At 39.7% G+C, this 23,130-nt stretch overlaps 1 protein-coding gene across 2 annotated transcripts in view; it reads right to left on the bottom strand.

The window, feature by feature from the left end:
- LOC115408131 (glypican-6-like) overlaps positions 1-23,130 on the bottom strand; it is a 129,844-nt gene that overhangs the window by 53,469 nt on the left and 53,245 nt on the right. For both annotated transcript variants that reach the window (XM_030118758.1, XM_030118844.1), the window contains exon 3: positions 13,071-13,462. In XM_030118758.1, coding sequence (XP_029974618.1) covers positions 13,071-13,462 — 392 coding nt within the window. The remainder of the gene's footprint in view (positions 1-13,070; positions 13,463-23,130) is intronic.

Here is a 23,130-nt window from a genome sequence, read left to right as displayed (position 1 = left end):
CTGGAGGGTCAGTCTGACTGCAGACTAATTCATATCTTATGGGCTGAATGTGGGTAAGGTTATTTTAAGATCAGAGTAAGACCATGCGTTGTTTTCTTGAGGCATGCAGACAAAGGGATAAGAAGGACGTCCAGATAAGTAAAATTACAAACTCCCCTACTGTTACAGCGGGACTGATATCGCTTGTTTGTCTGTTGCTTGTCCTCTCTGTCCTATCTTTTCACCTTAATATCCTCTAACCCCCTTGAAAAGCACAGCAGACGAGATGCCGCCTCCTGAGAGGTTTCTTCCACGGGAGTGTTTCCTCTTAAATGTTGCAACGCTATTTGTTGTAATAAGTGAATTATACTGAATTGAAAATTAGGAGACGGAGTTTTGGGTTGTTCTCAGCGAGGGTTAAAGTTGGAGAAATACTATTTATAGCTGAGCTCAGTGGAAACCAACAGGAAGTTAATGGAAGCCGAAACTATGTCAAAAATCATATGACATTATATTTATATATGCTAATAAAATTGTTTATATGGACCTCAGATTACATTGACCATATTATTTGGAATGCTAATAATAATTATACTATTTCTAACAAAAAGCTGGTAAAATGCCTATAATCAGTGAGTTTGGACTGTTTGCTGTCCCTATTCTCATTGTATAACATAATTTCCACATCGTGTGACTCACAGGCAATGCTGGAGGGAGCTGAGGAAAAAAAAAGAAAAAGAAGAAGAGCAAACAGTGACAGAACAGGCTGTGGAGAAAGCCAAACACGCTGCCAAAGACGCAGAGCAACAAACACCAAGAAAACAGAGAGACGGATACAGATGAAACAGACGGAGAGAAAACCGGACAAGACACAGGCAGACAAACAGAAGGAACCGACAGGTGCTGTCGCCACATTTGGACGGAGAAACTAAACCAAATACATGCCAATCACCATGTTTGCTTGGGAGAGAACATTCTCTTGTTTACCAAAAATCTTTACTTTCACACAAACTGAAAGCCAAAGCATAACAGGGAGAAAAAACATGACCCTTGTAGGGTGGGATCTATATCATCTTATATAGTTTACTGTACTTAAGAGAATAGAATTTTTACAGCCAGTATCCTAATTCATCACGGGGATTATTTAAATGTAACATTTTGCTATCAACCTACATGAATCATATTAATCCACATGCCGATTCGAGCATAAACACTGTGTATTTACAAAGTGACTGATGTGGAATATTTCGACTTCGAATCATATTTGGGTTTCAACTTTCCCGAGACACTGAGATTACAACCGCTCTGACATTGAATGGAGTTGAAATGAGTTATAAACTCTGATCTGAGAAACAACAGATGTTATTTTCATGACTACTGTCTATATAAACTGGGCTGGCTGAAGCAATGGCAGAGCTCGGTTGGGTTTCTATACGGAGAGACACCTTTGCTCTCAATCAGCTAAATTGTGTCTGCATCCTTTGCAGTTCTAAAAAAAAAAAAACCTCTTTGTGCAGTGTTGAAACCTTGACTCCTCATCTTTGACTCTGTCTCACAAAATTCCACACCAGTGAAAGGGAGAAAGCGTCCCTGAGGTTTTCTCTGTTGGCTCAGCCACCTACAGTCAATGCACCTGAACAAGGACTTTGAATCCAGTTCAAACCACAATCATAAAACAAAAAGAAGTTGGCAGCATGACTTTGGAACACAGTTAATAAATGTTGGGTTTTTTTTTTGCTATTGTAGCAGTGATGGTGGCAGCGATACTGTGGACTGTATCATGTTCTCAACATCAGCAAATAACTGCAAGTGTTTGTTCAACTTAAAGCCATTGTTCTTCAAATTAGGACGATAATATATTGTATTTATTCATGACAAAGTATGCTAAAATGCTCAGAGATTAATCTGTTTCTGTCAATTCAATTACAGTTGGCCCACTTTCTCAACAGTCTGTTTAAATTTCTTAACTATAGATCAGTTTCTGCACCACTGTACATACTGTAGCTTTTTAGTGGAAACCAAAGACTGTATTTCACATTTCAAATGGGAAAAGTATTTTAACTTGCCCTTGAGCTTTTTGAGCATTTGGAAAATTTGCATGAAAATGGTGCCTCCTAACACAATTATCTTACAGGGACTTTAACATCACTGCAGTCACTGTGCCCAGCAGTCATCGGGCGCCCCGGATGAAGGCTAATCTGATAATCTCGTTAGCACTTATTTACAGTCGACTATACGAAATATTTCACAGCAGGCTGAGGACAGGGCTGGGAGGCGAGGTGCTACAGATTCAGAGCAAGATTAAAACACTAATCTACTCATCTCATGTCTAAGTGCTATGGCACTGCATGGAGAGCGTGTGTTTGCGTGCAATGTGCACAGTGCAAGTGAATTTTTCATGATTGGAGAATACTGATCTTCAAAGTGGCAAAATCGAATTTGCATTATAAATACAAGTCATTGCACGTAAACACTGGAAATCAGTGTCAAAGCCTTTCACTATAAAAAAATAAAATAAAAAATATATATACAGCATATTTGTTTTTTTTTTTTTTTTTGTTTTTACAAAACTGTAGGGTTTTAATTACATTTTTAAATGTCAAGCTTATATTTGTCACTTCACCTCTGGTTTTTAAGTTTTTTTTTTTTATTAAGAACCTGGGCAATCGCACATAAGAAATTAGAGTGGGTGAAGCATGACTTGATTGTCTCATTAGCCAATAGCTTAAAAACACCAACTTGAAAATGCGGTCTGCTTCTGGTGTCAGCATAAACTTTATTGAGGTTAAAAAAAGTCATGTTAGATGCAGTGAGGCTGGGCAATAATAAAGCAAGCCTCACATGTTTCTAACTGCACCTCAATAAAGGTTACGGTCAGGAGCTATTACACTCACTGCAATTCAATATCAGCAATAACGCATCTTATAACTAAATCATCACAATAAAAACCCAACACTCACAGATGTAATGAGATACAACTGTACCAGACTCTTAGAAGACATCACCTTGTCTATCCGACAAGGTGTTGTCAGGCGCATATGGTGTGAACTCCCTTTAGGGGCAACAGAGTGGGAAGAGCACAGACGATGGAAATTGCTTTGTGCCACCCAGTAATGAAGTTGTGAGAAATGACAATGACTTTGCGAGCTACCAAGGCCAATCAAGGGGAACACTGGTGGGACAGTGAGACTGTCGCCAAAAAATTGTCTCAATAGTTCTGTCATAATTATTGTGACAGGTTGCGTTGCCTCACACTGATTGGACATGGATGTAAGTGTGCTTTGCTGCCCCAGCGTCCCCACTCAATTCCACAGCTATTAGTGTCAATGGCAATATGAGTGATCTGTCACTGTGCAAATCAGACGGCCATCTGCTGCCAAGAGAAAACATGTGGCTGCTGGCACAAATCTGTGCAAAACTTTCCTTAAGGTCTTGCATCTCGTCAACCAGTTGGCGTCAAAATAGGACGTTCTATGAATAGATGTGAATGAAAAAATGTTACAGTCAGATATACACAGTTTAAAACAGCTGGAATATGACGGACTGTAGACATTTACAGCGTTAGGTGACCCTTTATGCAGTGCATTGTTTTAAGTTTGTCAGTGAAATTTAATACTTTTATCAAAGCACACGCAACTATACTGAGAAACTACACTGAAGATGATGACATAATGCCAGAATTAATGTTAGATGTTTAAATGAGTAGTTTGATTATTCTCATAAAGGCAGACAATCAGTTTGACTAACTCTAGATTAATTCAGCACATCTGTAGAGCAGAATTATCAACTAATCAGAATAGAATTCATTGGTGAATTCCAGTAATAAATGAATAATAAGCCCAAATGGAAAAAAAATAAAAAATCCTGAAAAGATATCAAAACTCTTCCAAGTCATACCACACCATTAATTGAACACTTTGATTGGGTAAATGTATTTTTATTACAGGTAATGGCATAATTTCAGCCAAAGGCCAAAACTTTACTGCAAACATGGGAAACAAGCTTGACTGTACAGGTCTCTCAACCTGCTTCTTGAACTGTGAAGGTGATCTGATCTCAATCAAATGGCTTTCATTACCTTAACACAGTCACATTTAAATTAAAAGGGGGGCCTGAGCAGCGAATACTAATATGAATCCACACAAGGTGCTGACAGATGCCATGCATTGTTGGCAGTGAAAGGCTTAAAAAACAAGTAAACGCTAAGAAATTCAAACAACAGGAAACTGAGATACTTGGAAGAAGTTCTGGCAGATAAAAAAAAAAAATCACTCAATGTTTATAGTTGCAAATGGAAAATGCAAACATGCCATGCATGAAACTTCAATGCAATCTTTGGCGGGGAAAAGTTTAAGCTGAGTTGTGTCTCATGACAGCAGTTCATGACCGACACATATAATTACCCCCGGAGCTTTTTTAGAACCACTGATTTACCTCAAGTGCAGAAATTTAAATTATGGAAGGAAACTAGAGTGAGATTTCCAAAAGTGAAAGGGAGAATGGACTCAGAAAGGCCACAGAGTGGATCCAATCCCAAACCTTCAAACAGAGAGGTGGCAATACTTCAGGAGGGCACTTCAGACAAATAATAGATTAACTTGATAAATATTAAATCTCCAAGAGACGCAATCAGAAAAGTTGGTGAAGATTTTTAGTGACAGCTAAAGTCAAATGCCATCTGCTGTCATGCTGTGGATGAAGACAGGTGTTCATTTGTGGTTTTATTTAAGACCCACAAATAAGATCAGTCTGATTCAATTGAACTGTAAGGACTGTCACAAGTAAGCTGTTCCTACAGGGGTGGCTTTGGGTCAGTGAGTGAATCAGATTGTCCCCATGTTGCACAGTCAATTCCAAATATTTTGAAGCGTCCTTGAGCAAGACAATAAACTCCAGGCTGCTCCTGGATGGATGGTTTTACTGAGCGTGTTGCATGATGTGGGAATGTGTGTGCTGAATGTGACTAATGGCTTTGGGGGCTGTTAGATGAGTGGAAAAAGCAAAACACGCAATATAAGTGAACTGCATTGACTATTTTTCAGTGACAACAATGCCTGACAGACCGTCGGCTGTTGGAGAGATAATACAGCATTCAAGTCCAGTAAGAGTTCATGAAGGTTTGCAACTATGTTAAAGAATGAATTCCAAGAATGTAGCAAAGGAACAAACTCTATATTGCTGTGCAAGGTGACTATTTCAAACGACATGGACAACGGAGAAGCTGAAATCTGGTAATGGCATTGCTTATGACAGGAAAAGAAAGACTAAAAAACATGACTTTTTGGTCACTACTTTAGCACCAAAGCTGTCAGTGAAAATAAAACATGGTCTGCAGCACTTTGTACTTTCACCAATCACACCTCCTTTCTGTGCTTCTGCGTGAACTTTAGTTTCCCTCCCCCTCAGCATGTTAAATATAAGATGAAGCCAAGACAATTCCAGAGAGGCCGCGCTAAAATCAGATGCTGTCAAATCAATGAATTTCCCAGACTGACAGAATAATCCACATGTGAGCAGCTGTGCCTCAAAGAAACAAGGCGGCGGTACTTGGCGGGCCCCTGCGACCCAGCGAGTCAGCTCAAGTGTCTGTCTTTGTTGAGGCATGGGATTGCCTGCTGATCTAGCCTGACATGTACAATGTTATGTGGCATGTCTGCGGCAGCAGTTGGGACTGTTTCTTTAATTTACCCCGACAAGTGCAAACACGTTAAAAGCTAAGCCCACGCTGCTCGATGGCTCGGCGCGGCGTCCCGTCAGCCATTCGCCTCCTCTGGTGGGCAGAAAACCTTCACGCGCCCGCATTGTTATCCATCTGCCGTTGCTGCCTCCTGGATTAAAGTGTAGCGCTCACCCTCTGTCGGTTTGACTCCAAAGGTCTGCAGCCCAGCCTTAATGTCAGGGGCAAACACGTCTCGTGCGGCTGCCAAGAAACCTCTGGACAAATGTCACAACACTGGTGCTGACAGCCTTCTCTAAGTGCTTGTTAAATAAAGATGTGGTGTCACACACTTTAAATCAAGGTGCAAAAAGCAGTCATAAAGGATAATGTAGGCTGCCTCAGTGTAATGTCACATATTTCAAGAAATTAAACCAATATTTTGAAAGATGTTTTGTGGAACATATAAAACTTAATATAGAACTTTGCTTGATTTCAAACAAACTTTTCTTCTTTATTGTTATGATGTAGATGTCTCCCCATTCACTGTCAAGTTGAGAGAACCGGTTAACTGTTCAGAGATTTCAGTAATAAATAGAAGGCAGCATATACTGTGACAAAAGTATCCAGTATACTTCTTTATTATCCTTTCATATCATGTTCTCGTATTTCAGACCACATGCCGTCTTTCATTTTTTCCAACATTCTGCAGTTCACCACAGATCAAAATCTTTTAATTAAAAAGGACATCTTTGGTGCAGCACATTTCCCGATGACGTGCCAAGCTTTTTGAGCCAGTTGCCATCTGCCGTCACAGCACTGTGGCTGAGGCCTTATTCCCAGCAAGCTGTGTGAGCTGCGAGCCAGCAGAGGAGAGAGAGAGAGAGGGAGAGAGAGAGAGAGAGAGAGAGAGAGAGAGAGAGAGAGAGAGAGAGAGAGAGAGAGAGAGAGAGAGAGAGAGAGAGAGAGAGAGAGAGAGAGAGAGAGAGAGAGAGACTGTCTGCTGTATCTGAATGAGTGGAGTTTAACAGGAAAAAAAAAAGAGATTGACCCTGCTCTTTTCAAAAGGATGTGACTCATATGGGCTGAGGAGAATCTGCTGTCAGGTTCTTATGGTTCATTACAAGGCGGTGCGCCATATTCATCAAATATGCAGCTACTGAGCTGCATGAGACTGCTAAATCAGATAAAGGACTATATAATACATTCTCATCTCTTTATGTCATTAAGACATTTCCCCTCCTCAAATATTAGTGATTTGATTAGTGATATGATTTGTTTTAACACAATATTTGTTACAAGCAGGCATTCCTTTGCCGAATTAAAGCTAACTGTTACTAATGGGCTCCTCATTGGGTTTGATTTATTTACACAAATCTAAATTTTATTTGCTTCTTATTCAATTTTAATCTTCAACTAAGAATCGTTTCCATGACTGGATCCTCAATTTCTATTTTTTTCACCAAATGAGAAATAGTTTGATCCTAACATGTAAGAAAATACGTAAAAAAAAAAAAAAACTCCTCATTTCCCGAGAACTCCCAGTGATATTAATTCCATTCTCTTTCTCACAGTGTTGCATTGTTTTTATATTTAGACATTAATTCTTTTTGCACGGTTTTGACTCAGACTTGTTTGCTTCAAATTGCTCCTTTGGGGAACAATTTCCCTATTTTGACATGCCATTATTTTAACACAAAATGTTGAATTAAAAGCTGACAGGTGAAATGTGTGAGCCACAAACTTCTGGACAGCGACAGAAAATTGAAAATGAAACTTTTTCTTCATGTTGTGTAATTATATGTTGCTCACACAACCGCTGGTTAGCAATTTCTATCTTTGACATTCACAGCTTTGGCATACAAAAATAAAGTGACTCTGGTTTTGTTTGCAGTTTTGTAAGGGATGCCGAGGACGCCTATTCCACCGGCACAACAAAGGTAAAATCAGGCATGCAGTGATACACGGGGCGCATCAAAGCACACCTGCTATTTCCTTTCACTGACTTTTCAAAAGGGATGTCTGCTAAAAAAAAAAAAAAGTCAGGATCCACACTTAAAAAAATTGATTTTGCTTGATTTTTAAAGAGCTTTAACTGGCCGCTATCCTCCATACAGAGGAGACAAATTAGCTGCCCACAGCTCTGATAAAATAAAAATAACCAGACAGTCAACAACAACAAAACAGCAAGTAAAATCTTTTCTTTGTGAAGTTTGAATGAAGAGAGTTTTTTTTTTTTTTTTTTCTTCTTCTTTCAAAACTAAGTGCAGAAACATTAAACTACTTCAGGAACATGAGGATGGAGGACATGTTCTGTACAGCTGGTAAGTGAGACAAAGCAGTGCCTGACTGACACAGTAATCATGTGCACTTACTGGCTCTGTGACAATAAATTAGCATAATAAAAGCTAAAAGCGCAAATAAAAGGTGTGATATTATTCTCTTAAGCTGATTGACGGTTTTAATAAATTAGATTCGGTCATATTTTGATGAAAAAAAAAACCCCAGCACTAATGTCATTTGATAGGGTGTTTCCATCAATTTAGCACCAATTATTATTCTCTGTAACCTTGATGCTGAGTGCACTCAGTACTTTGCTGAAACTGTGAATGTGTTAATGTAATCTAAGGAGTTCATTGAACCAAACAACCTAAAAGGACTTTTATTGAAAATCAACAACAGCAAAAAAACCAAAAAAAAAAAAAAAAACACATGGAACTGATGATGATATTTCTCTGCATGCCTGCAAAGTAATCTGGCTGGACATTAATCTAATGTAAATGTTGTGTAAAGATTAGAAACTGCCTTGGAGCTTAAATTTGAAATTATCTGACAGTTCGTGGTTGGAAACGAGTGTATAATGAGATCAACGTAGCAGTACAAGCCATCAGGGGAAACAAAATCCCTCCGTACAAAATACCCTCCTTCCTTCAACCATCACGACTAAATGTGCCGCACGGACTAGGCTGGCTCGCCACGCATATGCACAGTGAGTGATAAGTGCTGTAAACGCCTGAACTTTAAAACCGTTCAAAAGGCCCAAATCCTCACAATCTTCTCTGAGCAGGTCTTAATATGGTAGGACTGTGTTTTAAGTACCTTCTGGATAAAACTCTTAATGGTCATCATAAACTGTAATCCAAAGAGATTCTGCTCTTAATCCAGGATCGGGGTCCAGGAAACTGTTCAGTGCAAGTCGAGTGCAATCCCATTTCATGGAGTGAGATATCTCTCCTGTTCCAACTGCGCTGCGTGCAGAGCAGCAGCGAGCAGTCATTATGCAGCTCATCATTGTCAAAGCATCATCATGGGTCACAGCAACACTGAAAAATACACACACACACACACACACACACACACACACACACACACACACACACACACGGGTCGTCATGAAAAATGCTTGTTTTTTTTGTTTTTCCCCCATGAATCAACAATTTACAAATAGGGCACTTCACAAATAAATGTTCAAGAACTGTAACATAAACAAAACCAAAATCTTTTGCAAATTTTAATAATTCTTCTTGCAGATCATTGCAAGAGGTCAACAAACGGGCACTTTTTGACACCCCCCAAAAGATAAAACTAAAAATAGATCCCTAGCATCAACAATACTTGATAGATGGTTTATCTGAAGCTCCCCATCCTCAACAATAAAGCTTTAGGGTTCTCAGAGTATTCAGCAGCATCCTTGCCTCACGTTAACAGGACCTACTTTATTATTTCCTTATTGTTGTTGTTGTTTAGCTTTTTCCAGACATGTTGGAAAACTTCCAGTCCAAAAACATGCATGTTGGCTTTGGTGCTAACTGGAGTGAATAACTATGGTGGTTAAATGTTGACTCTTTCCATGTTATCTCCGTGATGGACTGAAAACCGGACTGTGGTCTCCACTGCTGTTGACCCAGAGTGAGCTGGGAAAAGACTTCAGCCACTCGTGGCTCTAAGTTCAATAAAAGCAGGAAAGATGGATGGATAGCAGCTCATCTGTAGCATCTTTACAAACAAAGTTAAAAATCCTCACATTTACCAGGCCGTAAGTAGCGGTCAGATGGGGGAGACTGGGCACTTTGCTGTGCTTGCCCTTCAATTCTACCCTGCTGGGTCCCTAATAGCTTTTGCAGAGGAATGAGCAGGGTCCATTGACCATTCCTTCAAATGGTTCTCCATCTGCTGCAAACGCGATACACATGGTCAGTAGTCCCACCGGTGCCTCGAACCACTGGGATCTTTAGAGTTTGGAATCTGGCGAGCCACAGCCCCGCTGCGTAAAAGCGTCACATGGCTGTAAAAGTGGAGTTGGAAGTCCCGGATCAGGCAGACGGGCCGTCTCCTCTCAGCCCCGTCGAGCAGTTCCTGGCTTGACATATGGTCTCGCCATCGGTACTCAGGGATGTGTCGAACTGAAGTAGGCACAAAGGAGTTCAATCACCTCAAAATCACGAGCTTGAACTAAAGAAGACATTAAATAATGATCATTTATCAAAATATTTTCAGATATGTTGTTGCTGAGTCAGTTCCCTGCAGCAGACTGAAAGCAACACGTATTCACATCGGCAATATCAGCTTATATTTTCATACTTTGGCAGGCCTTCCGCTTGTATTTATGTTATCATCATATTATTACTTGTACAGAAGTTTCTGTTTTTTGTGCTGTTTCAATAAGCAGAGAACACCTTCATAACAGATGGCGTGTTTGTCACAACACTTCGGCGTGAAGGTGGATTCATCAGCTCACAAGAGATCAGCTGGAACGACGCACACGACCGTCAGATCAAACACTGGTTTATGGAGATATAGTCGTAGCAGCAATGATACAAAAACAATCGCTGCATTATGCCGGGAAACATAATAAGCTGTTTTTTATTTATGGATGTAGAATTGAACACAACACTGGGAGGACTTTGAAATGGGTATGCACTCTGAGGCGACTGTAATGAGATGCGAGAGGCTTTTTGTCACCGAGAGCCGCCGATACTGGAGGGGTGATCCTCAGGTCAAGGTGATTTGTCATGTCAAGCAACTTTTCACCTTCAGTTCCTCGGTTGTTCACCAGCCTGACAGCCTTCAGCAGTGCCACGCTGTTTCCTGGCTCCACTTCATAATTGATGAGGAAGCAGGGAATATGGGATTTGATCCAGACTGGGGAGGCCTTTTAGGCCGAGGACAGATGAATGGACGTGGCCACTTTAACTCCTCATCTGAAAAGGCTGTGCCACGGAGGAGCGGGGGAGAGCTCGCTCAGCGGAGACCCCAAAAGGCATCACGAGCATTAAAAGAGATCACATATGGCAGTCGGGTATGGGGAGGAGAAGGCATGGATGAAACATGGCTGCACAATTCCTGGAGCTCCATAATAACTGAAGAGCAAGAGGAACAGGAGGAGGGTTGCACATAGTCAGGCTGACCGTACGCATTTTCATACAATATTAATCAAAGCTGACAACTGTTTCCTTTAATGAAGAAAAGTCAAAAGGCCTTAAATTATTCTTTTTTATATATTGCCAGGTCTCATCGTATCATTACATATTATACAATATACATTAAAGACAATGGGGAAAAAAATGAACGTCTCATTGATCAAAACTATTAAACTGTTTAAAGATTGATTTAGTTTAAATAAATAATATAAATTAAAATGTATTTTCCATTTTTTTTTACACGGTTTTGTACCTATTCAACTTTGTTATTCATGTGTATTTAATTTTTAACTCATTTGTAGAAATTAAAGTGTTACATATTTCAGTTTAACAAACTCTGTGTTCTTTCTGGATGGGCAACAAAACATTGCAAAAAGATGTCTTAGGATCAATCATGTAAAACTGGGAGATGGGATGATCGGATAATGGAATATACTGTTAGCTCTCCAAGTCTTGACTGTGCATCTTTAGTCAAAGTACATTTTATTTATGTGTTCATAAAGTTATTATACTTTCATTGTTGTTTCTTCTTCCATGATCTGCTTTTGCTTAACACTGGGATTTAAGCCTCCAACATAAAAGTGATGAAAGTTCTCCCTCAAAGTGTGAATATCTCGTCTATTCTTTGCCCTCTCACTCCTGCTCCTACTTTCTTTCTTCTTTGTACTTCTGAAAATTTATCTCCCCCGTTGAATTCAAAAGGACAGCAAGCGCAGAGCGAAAAAGCCGACAAAACCGATTTTTATCGCTGCTGAGGTCCGGGGCCGTTTTTTTTAAGACTTGATGTTTGAACTTGTGAAAAACTTCAGTTTTTATAGAATTTGGCTCTAATAGCAGGTGAAGGATGTTTTGGAAAGGCCAACAACTTTCCAGACTGAAGCTGTCATTACGGTTCATCAGGAAAATTATGAGAGATAAAACATCTAATTTTAGCTTTTATATTTGAAGATAAAATCAGCGGAAAATAGTCTCAATTGTGTTCTGTAAGTGAAGGACAGTAATTAATAAAACAGCCAAATTAGTCTCACCTTTCACCTTCATATCCACTGTTAAAGTTTAAGATACAAACTGCTTTAATTCTTGCTTAAATACCTTAAACTGAGCAACTAATGCAAGTTTTTCTCTCTTTCTTTTTTTTCCCCTCAAAGATAGAAAATAAACCTTGCAGCTATACAGTGCATCAGAAGCAAACAGCTGCGGTTATATAACATTAGTTTAGCTTAGACATCGACGAAATGTTGCATAACTTCCTGTGTTTAACATGGTATTAGAAAACTTATCTACTAAGCTCTGAAAACACATTTGTAATCTCCAGCGTTTGATAAAGCTTCCAAATATACTGTACATTTTTTATCCAGAATATAATCAAGCAGTTTCACAGACCAAACCCATTCTTGCCATCATCAGATCCACTGTTGGCACGGAAAATATCACTAATTTTCCCGATACACACCTCCCAAAGAGTAGGCACATGACAAAAATGACAATAGCAAAGAGAAAGACGGGAAACAAAAGCCCATCAGCGATCTCAGGGGACGTGCAGTTTAATCTTTTCGTCTTGCTAAGCCCTTCTCTCTGTGGGTGACTCTAATGAAATGTGCAGCAGTCTACGGAGAATAGCGCCATTTGCATGACAAACATCTCACACTGGCCTCTCCAGCAAGTGGAGATGAAACGCCCCCTCCAAAAAGAGAAAAAACTAAAATAAAAGTAATTATGTTTGATGCAGTGATGATACAGACATTTAAGGAACATAATTCTTTAGATTTACATTGCATTGGTGAGTTAAATGTTTTCCTCCCACTATTTTCTCAGAGTTGGTGGAATATATAATAATAAAATCATAGCAGTAAGAGTAATCCAGAGTTACAAATGAAACATCTACAGCAAGCAATGAACCATTTAGATTATTTGTAAAGCACACAGCTGTATCTCAAGGTAGAATGTAACAGCGCTCAAAAGATGTGCAACAAAAGTTCAACTGAAGTAGCAACGAAAAGAAAAATGAAACTCACCTTAGCGACCCTGTTGGCGACCTCGCGACCCACCATCAGTCCCTGGACAAACGTCCGTGCAGCAATAAAGGCCCTGGTGACCTGGGCCTTCAGTTTTCTGGGCACGTCTCCAAAGGGCTTCAGCTGATCTGTGTATTTACTGACACACTCCAGGTAGTCTTCTGTGAAGTGGTACTGGGAGTTGAGCAGCTGGAACATGCGCTCCAGGAGCCGGGACCAGAAGTCGTTGAGCATTTCCTCCAGGTTGACGTTGCCCCCGGTGTAGTAGCGCTTTAGCTCAGTGAACAGGTCCTGAAATACCTCAGAGTTCTGCATATACAGCTTGCCGTATGTCCGGGTGAACATACTGTTGAGAGACTTCTCAGAATTGTCCAGCAGCTCCAAGAAAAACTCTGCATGGGGAGACGGCGGGGGGGGACACAGAAAGAACAGGTCATGACACGGACAACACAAAGAGTACATTTGTCCAATAAGATAAACTAAATTAAAGCATACAATAGTTTGACATCAAATTTTAGAACTTCTGTGTATACAGGAGCAGAGTATAACCACCAACAGGCGGCACTTGATTAAGTGACGAAAGTCAGTCCAAAGCATAAATAATTTAATAGCAGAAATAATGGGCCACAAGGACTATGAATGATTAATGCAAAGGTTCTGATTGCATACTGTAACAAAATATTCATAAGTTTCAGACAGACACTCATATACATTATCATCCTGTGAACCCACCATTATTCCCAGATGCATTCGTTTCTCACTGAAACTATTTATTTGTCCACTGAGGCCGCTGACCTATGAGCCCATAATTGAATATCGTGTTACAGAAGCTTCATTCACTTCAAATAATCTGAAGAGCTTGCAACAAATTTCCACTGTGCGATAAGCACATCTGTTTAATTTCTAATCACATATTTGGCATTGATTCAATACGCAGACTGTACTGTGGAACACTGTCATTTCAAAATAAAGCTTTGTAAAAGATTCAGCTCCAGCTTTAACATTACATTCTTTTCACAAAAGTAATCAATTTTACACTACATGCAAATACAGTATTTCTGATTCAGTCCTGTGTTTCTCCTATATTACAGAAACCATGATGGTCGAAGTGATCATAGCTGTCTTTCACACATTCAAATGTTGTGAGACCAGACCACAAATACTCATCATACAGTTCTCTGTTTTACAGTGAATTACAGCGATATTATTCACAAAATGTACTAATCAACGTCGTGACTCATGTGAAGAATGTTTCAATCCCAGACTGAGACAAAGAAAATGCCCATTGTTGACTCACAAGTTCATTAATTGTCAGTGGGAGTTAAAAATCCCACACAGATATTACAACAGACCTACTTCACCAACAGCATTTCAGTAAATCAATGGAGAAGAATTAGAGAAAACCTGAAATTGGCCACTGTAATTTGATCGAAATGACTACAACAATATACAGAGCACACATACGCCTACTTTTTCAGAGTCAGTATAAATAACATCACTGAACTGTTCACATTTTAATCAATACATTACTTAATCAGACATGGACATGGAAATGCAACAATGCATTCCAGCAAATATGTTACTGCTTCTTTGTTATCCGCTCAAGTGTTTCATTTGCTCCTGTGAGGACTTGATCTCTTCAGCCTTAAATCAGCCGACAAAGAGAACAATAAAGAGAAAAAAAAGCAAACTGAATTAACGGGGAAGTCTCACCGACGCCTGCCTAATAGAATCTCTGTTCCTGAGTGCAGAGACATAAATGTTGGGTAACATCATAACACGTCTCTCCCTGCAAAAATGCCAAATATTCTTCCACCTCTCTTTGCAAATAAACAGTCCAGTCATTTCACATGGCAGGCGTACTAATAAGCCATCAGGCTCTCTTCTCTTAGTTTGGTATTCTGGTTGGCTGACATTCATTTACAATGCTAACAACAGCAATCACACCCTTAATTCTGCTGTTCATTTCTAGGACTCTAACAAAAGAGCTGTCTTTTCTGATCATGATGTTTAAGTCAAGCAACAAAATTAATCCATTCATATATATATCTTGTTTTCTTCACAGCAAAGCAGGGACCTGCTTGACAATGAAAGCAAATACGAGGAAATATTTTTATTGATTCTTAATTTCATAATCAAACAATTATAGATATGCGCGGAGATTACTGCATTCTATTCAAAATTTTTGATTTTCTGGGTATTAAATATTAAATCATGTCAACTACTGTGTACTACTGTACAATAATAAAGGCAAGAGCTGTAATATGGTGTAGTGGTTAGTGCTCTCACTTTCCAGCCAGAATATCCTGGTTTAAGTCCAGTCCCAAAGGCTTGGAGACATTTCTGCGAGGAGTTTCTCGCCTGCATGTGATGGTACTCCAGTTTCCTCCCACAGTGTATAAAGTGATTACTCTGGAATTGCCCGTAGGTGTGACGGAGTGGGACTGTCTGTGTCTCTGTGCTCTCACTGTGATGGACTGGCAACCTGTCCATGCTGCACTCCGCCTTTGCCCATAGTCAGCTGGGATTGGCTCCACCGACCTCCGACTCCATGTTGAGAGAGGCGATATAGGAGTAGCATGTGCTCAAGAAAGAAATTAATTCAAATATTTCTAGCTGAATTAGAAATATTGTTCTATAATTAAAAGACTGTTTTGTTTAAATAATAAAAAAAAAAAATCCCTGAACAGTGCTTTTAAATTGCAGCCTGAACACAAAATATTCCAGCTCCATAAAATACAGAAAGAAAAAGATAGAGGATTGGTGACAGCTGTCCTGCCCTCATAGACGACATGTTTAAATGAACTAGTGACTCCGTCAAGTGGAAATATACAAACATTCAGCAGCTGAGTTCACCGTCTGAACAGATCAACACTACAAGGGCAAATCTTCACTGTGAACCAAACCATCAGCGTGAGCAATGTACAGCACTCACATCGAGTCATTTAAAGGTGTGCACTGGTTTCGTGGTCGGGAATTACAGCTCACTTGTATTTGGTCCTTTTGTCCTTTAAGTTGAATTGGTCCAGTCTGTCCTTAACACAGTTACGCTAATCCCCAGTCACTGATTTCAGTTTCTTTGCAACTGAATGATCTCCCATTACACCAACATTTGTTTAAATATTAGGAGCCTGCAGGGCTTTTGTCATTTCTTTTCTCCAATTAGATTTGAATCAAGGTCATGAAACACCCCTGTGAATTGTCTATGCTATAATATATCCGTGTTACCATTTCAAGTGCTTACAAGATGGTGAACATATAAAGTCACAGCACACCATTAATTCCAATGTTTTTTTAATGTTAAATATGATATTAATTGAACATTAAAAACCCTTCAAGTAGCAGGTGAAAGGTTTATAATACATTGTCCTTTTTAAGTTCTTTTAAGATTTAGTAGCATAACAGCAGGAGATGAAGGAACGTTTAAGCTTTGTAAGAAATTTATAATAATCATCAGATCAGATGTTGGCTTTTGAAAATTCAATCACATAAAAGATTACAGACATACTGTGGTATAAACAATGATTTTTTTTAAACCCAAATCCATGCACTCTGAAAGAACCTGCAGTCTTTTGCATTGGTATTACATATATTACATGTCAGAGGTTAAGGACATATGCAGACAAGCACACAATTACTAAATCAAAGGACTACTGCCTGACACGAGATAATACATTACAATTATTTCCGTCAACTAAACGACTTTCTCAAGACTGAGATGAACTCCATAAAGAAATGACTTAAGTTTGACAAAGACTATCTCCATGAAAAGATCACAGTGCTTTGTGCAGCAAAGTAAAGTTTATCAGGGTACAAAGGACGTATTGGATAATAAAGCCTAATTCAATAACCAGCGGATTTGAGCTGTATGAATGGCTTTGATAATAATTACTGCCAAATGCTGAAGGAGAAACACAGGCTAATGAAAATTATGCTTGCTACTCAGCTGCTATGATTATAAAAGCTGAAAGCAACCCTCTCAGTTCATTCTATTGCATTGTGTTTATTGATTTAGCAAACAAAAAAGACAGTAAATGGCAGTATTCGTCAAGCTAACACAACAAACATAAGAGTGCCACGATAATATTGCTTTTTTCCTTAAATTAAATAATCTCCGACATTGAGTGTATCTGCTTCCATCTAAATGATTTTATGTTATTTTCTTTTTTTGTAATATGGCCATTTCTTAACTTAAGTCAATACTCTCTAACTTCAACAGAAAGCACACAGGTTCACCTGCCTGTTAACTGACATATTTTTCAATATAGTTGGTTAAGGCTTAAAATCTGTGGTCTGCAGTTTGACAGTCGGCGGTTCGTGGATGGCTGAGGTCAAAGCACTGCGATCATAGACAGCCCAACATAAACAGGGTCCAAAAATTAACCATTTACTGCACCAAAAAGTCTGATTGATGCTACAATCTCCAGTTACTAACAACTTAAAGACAAGCAGCAGAGAAGATGACGTGACAAAAACAAGCCAGCACTGCAGAAAAACAGTCGTTTTCCAAGGAGGTGAAATATTGGACTACATCCAAATTCTGTCTGCTTCCATACTGAGTATCTTCCTGAACATAAACATTACTAGAACAAGGGCTGAGCTGTGTATTTCCGGAAGAAAGCAGCAGGTACACAAATGACACGCAGGGTGCATTTGTTATTCCTGCAGACTGAAGTAGTGATGATGCAGTGGAGAGCTGCACGGCACAACTTCACTGTTGTTGATGTTGCACAGTGTAAATCTGATACATCTCTATGATGACTTAACAGTCTGTAAGACTCTTCAGATTGACAGTGCAAACATCTTATGATGGGTACTTAGAGCAAAACGTAAATCTTTACAAACTGGTTTCTTGAACGTGGCATTAAGTTCACAAGAGTCCTCCTCTTAGAAGTGGTGAAAGAGGTGATTCACATCCTAGATGTACAGTCAACAAATGTGCATCTACTGTACGATAGTATCATGTGAATACAGACCAACATCTCTGGGGAATGATTGAAGCATCTTGCTGAATGTCACTGAACTAAATGCAGCACTAAAAGGAAAAATACGGTCAACCAAGCAAGGATGTACCTTTCTTAAAACTGTATTTACAATAAAGTTTGGTGTGAATTATGCAAAGACAATAAAATAATCAACACCCATCACTGTTGGTTCTATGTGTGAGTTTAAGACCTCTGACCTGAAAAACAAGCTAGAAAAGCTTCAAATTACAGCTACAGCTTGCCAACTCATAAAAAGTGAGTTGCTCTCTGTTGGCCAAAGTACATATTTGGCCAGGGAATTATCATTGAGAGTTATTGACCTTGGATAACATTCTACTTGCCGGCCTTCGGGGTCTTAAAATACTTGGAAATATGTCAATACGTGGCTGCATGCTGATTGATGAATCATCCATCATCCAAATCTCTCGAATAATGAAGCCTGTACGGAGGGTTAACACTTAATCAAATATTAATCTAAAACCCAATTTTGGATTTTGACGATTAAATGGACAGAAATGACAGCGATACTTTAAAATGTGTGCGAAATCAAACTCCTCCTGAATGAGCGTCACCATTTGAGAATGTTTTTTCTTCTTCCTCTCGTCTGCAGCTGCAAAAGGCTGCGGTCCAGGGCAGAGGCGTGATATATAACAAAAGGAGCAGCACAGGAAAAGAAAAATCAAGTGAATGAGGTGGAAGGAAAGAAATTCCTGAAGAGACTCATCAATCATTGTTTGAAAGTATTTTTGGGTTTGGGACATGATAACCATGAAGAAATCAATGTACAAAAAAAAAGTCCCTTAGATTTGTGTTGCGCTGCCAAGAAACACAAACAAAATGTTACCATTACTCATCTATCCATCCGTCTACGATATGACTTTATCCAGCGAGGGTTGGTCGGGGGCTGCAGAACAATCGTAGGGTACAGTCTGCACAGGTCAGCAGTCCATCACAGAGAAATGGAGTCAACAAAGGCGATCCAACAAATACAAAGTTATGTTGTTAAGATGTGAGTGAATACTGCCTTGAACACAATACCAACAACAGCAATCACTGAAACCAACAAGCTGAAGCACAGTAAAGCAACAGGACTCCTCGTGGAGAGGAAGAGTAAAACAAGATGAATATGGTCCGTAAGAACCAGAATCCTCCGTGGAAAAGACAGAAAGAAGCTAAGATGAAGGCAGCGTGGGGAGTAATTATCCAGCTGGCAGAGATCCATAAAGGGAACTCGGTGAATAAAGGGGCACCTACAAAATACAACAAGCCTCCTCCTTGAGGCACTTGAAACTGCTAAACTGAGGTTAACGGCTCGAGCCACTTGGCGAAAGAGATACATCAAAGAGGAAAAGGAACGGGATGTTCTCCACTCAAACAGCTGCGGCGTATTCTCAATGGAGGGGGAATATTAACAAGAGGTCGGACCACCAAGACCTGAGACAGAAAAGTCCTCGAAAGGCATCTAAACAAGAGAAACATCACACCATGTTGACGCCCAACAGCTAGTGAACCTGAGAACTGACAACAGTAACCTTCCAGAACATCTGGCATCCAAGAAAGAGTGTCGAAGATGAAGAATCAGACATCACCACACCCAAGAATGATCCATCAATACCGGTTTAAGAGGCTGACTTTGCTTCATGAGAGACGAACAGCTCAAATGAACCAGCTGCTGAGGCATGGGACCCATCTGCAGTGAAGGATCCCCCAAAGGGAACCATCCATCCATCTCCTGACTGATAACCTGCCTCCGTACAACATGGAAGCTCCTGTCAGGCATCATAGCAGCTCAGATCAACAGGAATATTGGCCGATGCATGAGCGAGGCACAGAGAAGAATCGGTGTTAACCGACTGACAGCAGTTGCCAGAGACTGAAAGAACAGACAGATCAACCTGTGTACTGTGTGAACTGAATACAAGAATCCCTGTGATTTTGTGCCACACACACAGATACTGGAGTATCTGGAACTGTGCAAAGTCAACAGGACACTCAGAGCCTCCATAAACAATGACGTAGGACTACGGTAAAATAACCCCGGAAGCCAACTCGCAGCCGATCGACCAAGTAAAACTACAAATAACTAATCATCAGCTTACTTCTGACAGCAATCAAAAGCAGAATGAATAAGTCACACGATACAGATCAGTGCTCGTCATCACTGAAAACAATTTTTTTAATTGCTTTTACAATATACATACTTGGTGGTTGTATCCTTGAAGTGTTTTTAGGTGTGAGAAATCAATTTTCTCTGAGAGCAGAATGAAGTGGTCCTTTGATATCTGGCCTAATTACTGTAAATAATTATTATGATTAACAAAGGTGACCTTTCTGTTGCTCTGATAAGAACACTTTATCCACTAAAGAAAACGGTGCAGTGACCCATTAATTTTACTTCACACTCGCTGAAAGCATGGTGGCTCATTTTCTACAGCCTCCAACAAATGGAAACTATCATTGTTGGTGTAGTTAATTAAGGACAAATTTCAATTACTGATTTAACAGCTTCTAATAACCAGAGGGAAGTTATTGCACAAAGCTTTCCATAAATATTAGTATGCTTTATATATTTTAGCCTGATAATGTGATGCATTTTGAGTGAGGTTGGAAAGACACAGAGCTGTCGGTGTGATGGCCAGAGGATGTTCAGAGAGTTACTATTTCCCTGTACACACAAAGAAGCAGCGGTGACATTTCACAGAGTTAATAAAACTATATGTCACTCTGTGATGTATCTAAGATGAGGCTGTTATCTATCACGACACTTCAAGGACTTTTATCATTTACCCAACTTTATGTTTGATATGGATCGGAACTGTTTGATCCACCTGACAGCAGCACTGATTTCCCACACAAATATTTCTTTCCCAAATGGGAAACGAGGCAAGTTTTTGCAGCAGCTTAACTCAAGTGAAGCACTTCAGCTACAAGTTAACAGTGTCGAGTATCCATTTAAGCTGCTTCTCACCGCTGGAGTACTTTGGGACTGTGGGACAAGCAAAGGTTTTAGATTGCAGGAGCATAAATGGTGCCGCTTCGTTGAAGATTTTCTCATTTCAGGAAGACGAACGTAGAGTCACCTTAGTGCAAATAGGTGAAGAATAAGAACGTAACTGGGCTGGTATTTGTGATGTGAAACTGAGAGACACCATACGTGAAGTCCTGTTATCTCCTTGCTTGTAAAATCAACCACATTACCTCAACAACCTCTTTTCTCTCTTCAGATTTATTGCAGTCGCTGGAAGCTGTTGTCAGAAAAAAAATGTAATTCAAGGCTGTAGTATCCTGCTGGTCAAGTGATTGCCACTGTTTTTTGTGTATCCATTTCGGTATAACTGTCTCCAACTATCACATGAATTTCTCAGTCATGTGGTACTGGCATTCAGGATGTACTGTACTGAACATTTCGAACCACTGTCATCACTAACACTATGAGCAATAAACATGGTCGCTCCACATCACAATACTAACAGTGTCAGAGTGACAGTATGGACGGCTGCACCATGCTTTGAAGCTTTAGAACTGTATCAATACGATCTCAATTAGACCAGTAAAGTGACTACATAAATAACAAGTGCAAAATTTTACTTACATTGAAAACAAAAAAGAAGAAAGAAAATAAATCTTAGTCCATGAACTAAGACAGGGAGCGTGACCCCTGGGGGGAGCTTTGACCGACGTGACTGCAACAATAAACTTCATTAAAAACTCCATCTGTCAAAGCCTGCGAGAGGACTGTGTGAGGAGATGGGCTCCTGCCACACAGCTGTTAGTTTCTTTTCACAGTGAGTTCCATTTTATTTTGCAAATCTGATAATAGCATTTTATAATATTTTGTTTTCTTTCCGAGTGTCGCTTGTGTTTTCAAATATATTTCTGAACAGAGAGGAACAGATCTTGAAAGCACTGGAAGTTGTAAATTTTCCTTCTGCCCAGCTGTGTGTGTGTGTGTGTGTGCGCGCGCGCGTTCTCGTATTTCTATCCTTGTTGGGGCCAAATGTCCCCACAACGATAGCAAAACGTGAAACGACGTGCCTTGTGGGGACCTTTTTCCGGTCCTAAGTAGGAGAAACAGTGTTTTCTTGACCATGTTGTTGTTACTGAAAAAAGTAAAAGTGCAAAAACATTTCTTTAGGGTTAGGCTTTATTGTGGTGTGGGTTAGGGTTAGGGTAAGGGTCAGGGTTAGGGGCTAGACATGAATGGGAGTCAATGGAAGGTCCCCACAAGGATAGAAATATGAGACTGGGCGCGCGCGCGTGTGTGTGTGTGTGTGTGTGTGTGTGTGTGTGTGTGTGTGTGCTGGAAATGCTGATATCTATCGGCACATATTATGCACTGGATTATGATCTGGATGCCCAGAGCCACATATTAAATGTTTTGCACCAGAGACCCTCATAAAGGACAACATCATCTGCAAAGAGCCGAGACGTCATTTCTAGAAAAGCGGTAAAAATTGCCTTTTCACATGTAACAAAGTAGTCCAATTACCTAGCTTGATCTCTGCCTGAGTCAAAATCAGTTTTGATATAAGCTATAGATTTTCAGGAGCAGATTATCTCAAAAAATCAACTGTGTGACTGTTGATTAAATCTGTTTGGCATTATTGTTTCTAATGAACCTACCAATTAAGTACAGCTCGGGCTCTAATAAGAAACAGAAACAACAGTGTGCAGGTGTGTTGAGCTGCAGGAATTTGAACTAAAAGCTGACCAGTTAGTTATTCATGTTATGATCGAAAATTAAACTTCAAGTCCACAGCTCAACAACTGTTGGGCAGACTAATGAGCATATTGAAAATTATCAATTCAAAGTAAGTAAAACAAACAAAAACACAAATGTGGTCTATAATCCTTATGATGAAATACTGTGTAGTTATCGTGCTAATTCTGTACATTTTTATTTATCAGAGTGTATATGCCCTGCCCCCAGCACTGTGGTCTCAGATCTTCTGGTTCAGTGCTAGAAGAATATGAATGGAACAGAATCACACAGCGATGCCAGTGTGCTTTTTTTCTGACTGCCTTTTTTTGTTCTTGAATAAATGTTTCTGCTGCAACATGTTTTTAATATCACC

This window comes from Salarias fasciatus, chromosome 1, assembly GCF_902148845.1.
Source record: "Salarias fasciatus chromosome 1, fSalaFa1.1, whole genome shotgun sequence".
Classification (NCBI taxonomy): domain Eukaryota; kingdom Metazoa; phylum Chordata; class Actinopteri; order Blenniiformes; family Blenniidae; genus Salarias; species Salarias fasciatus.
This window is presented reverse-complemented; position numbering and strand designations above follow the sequence as displayed.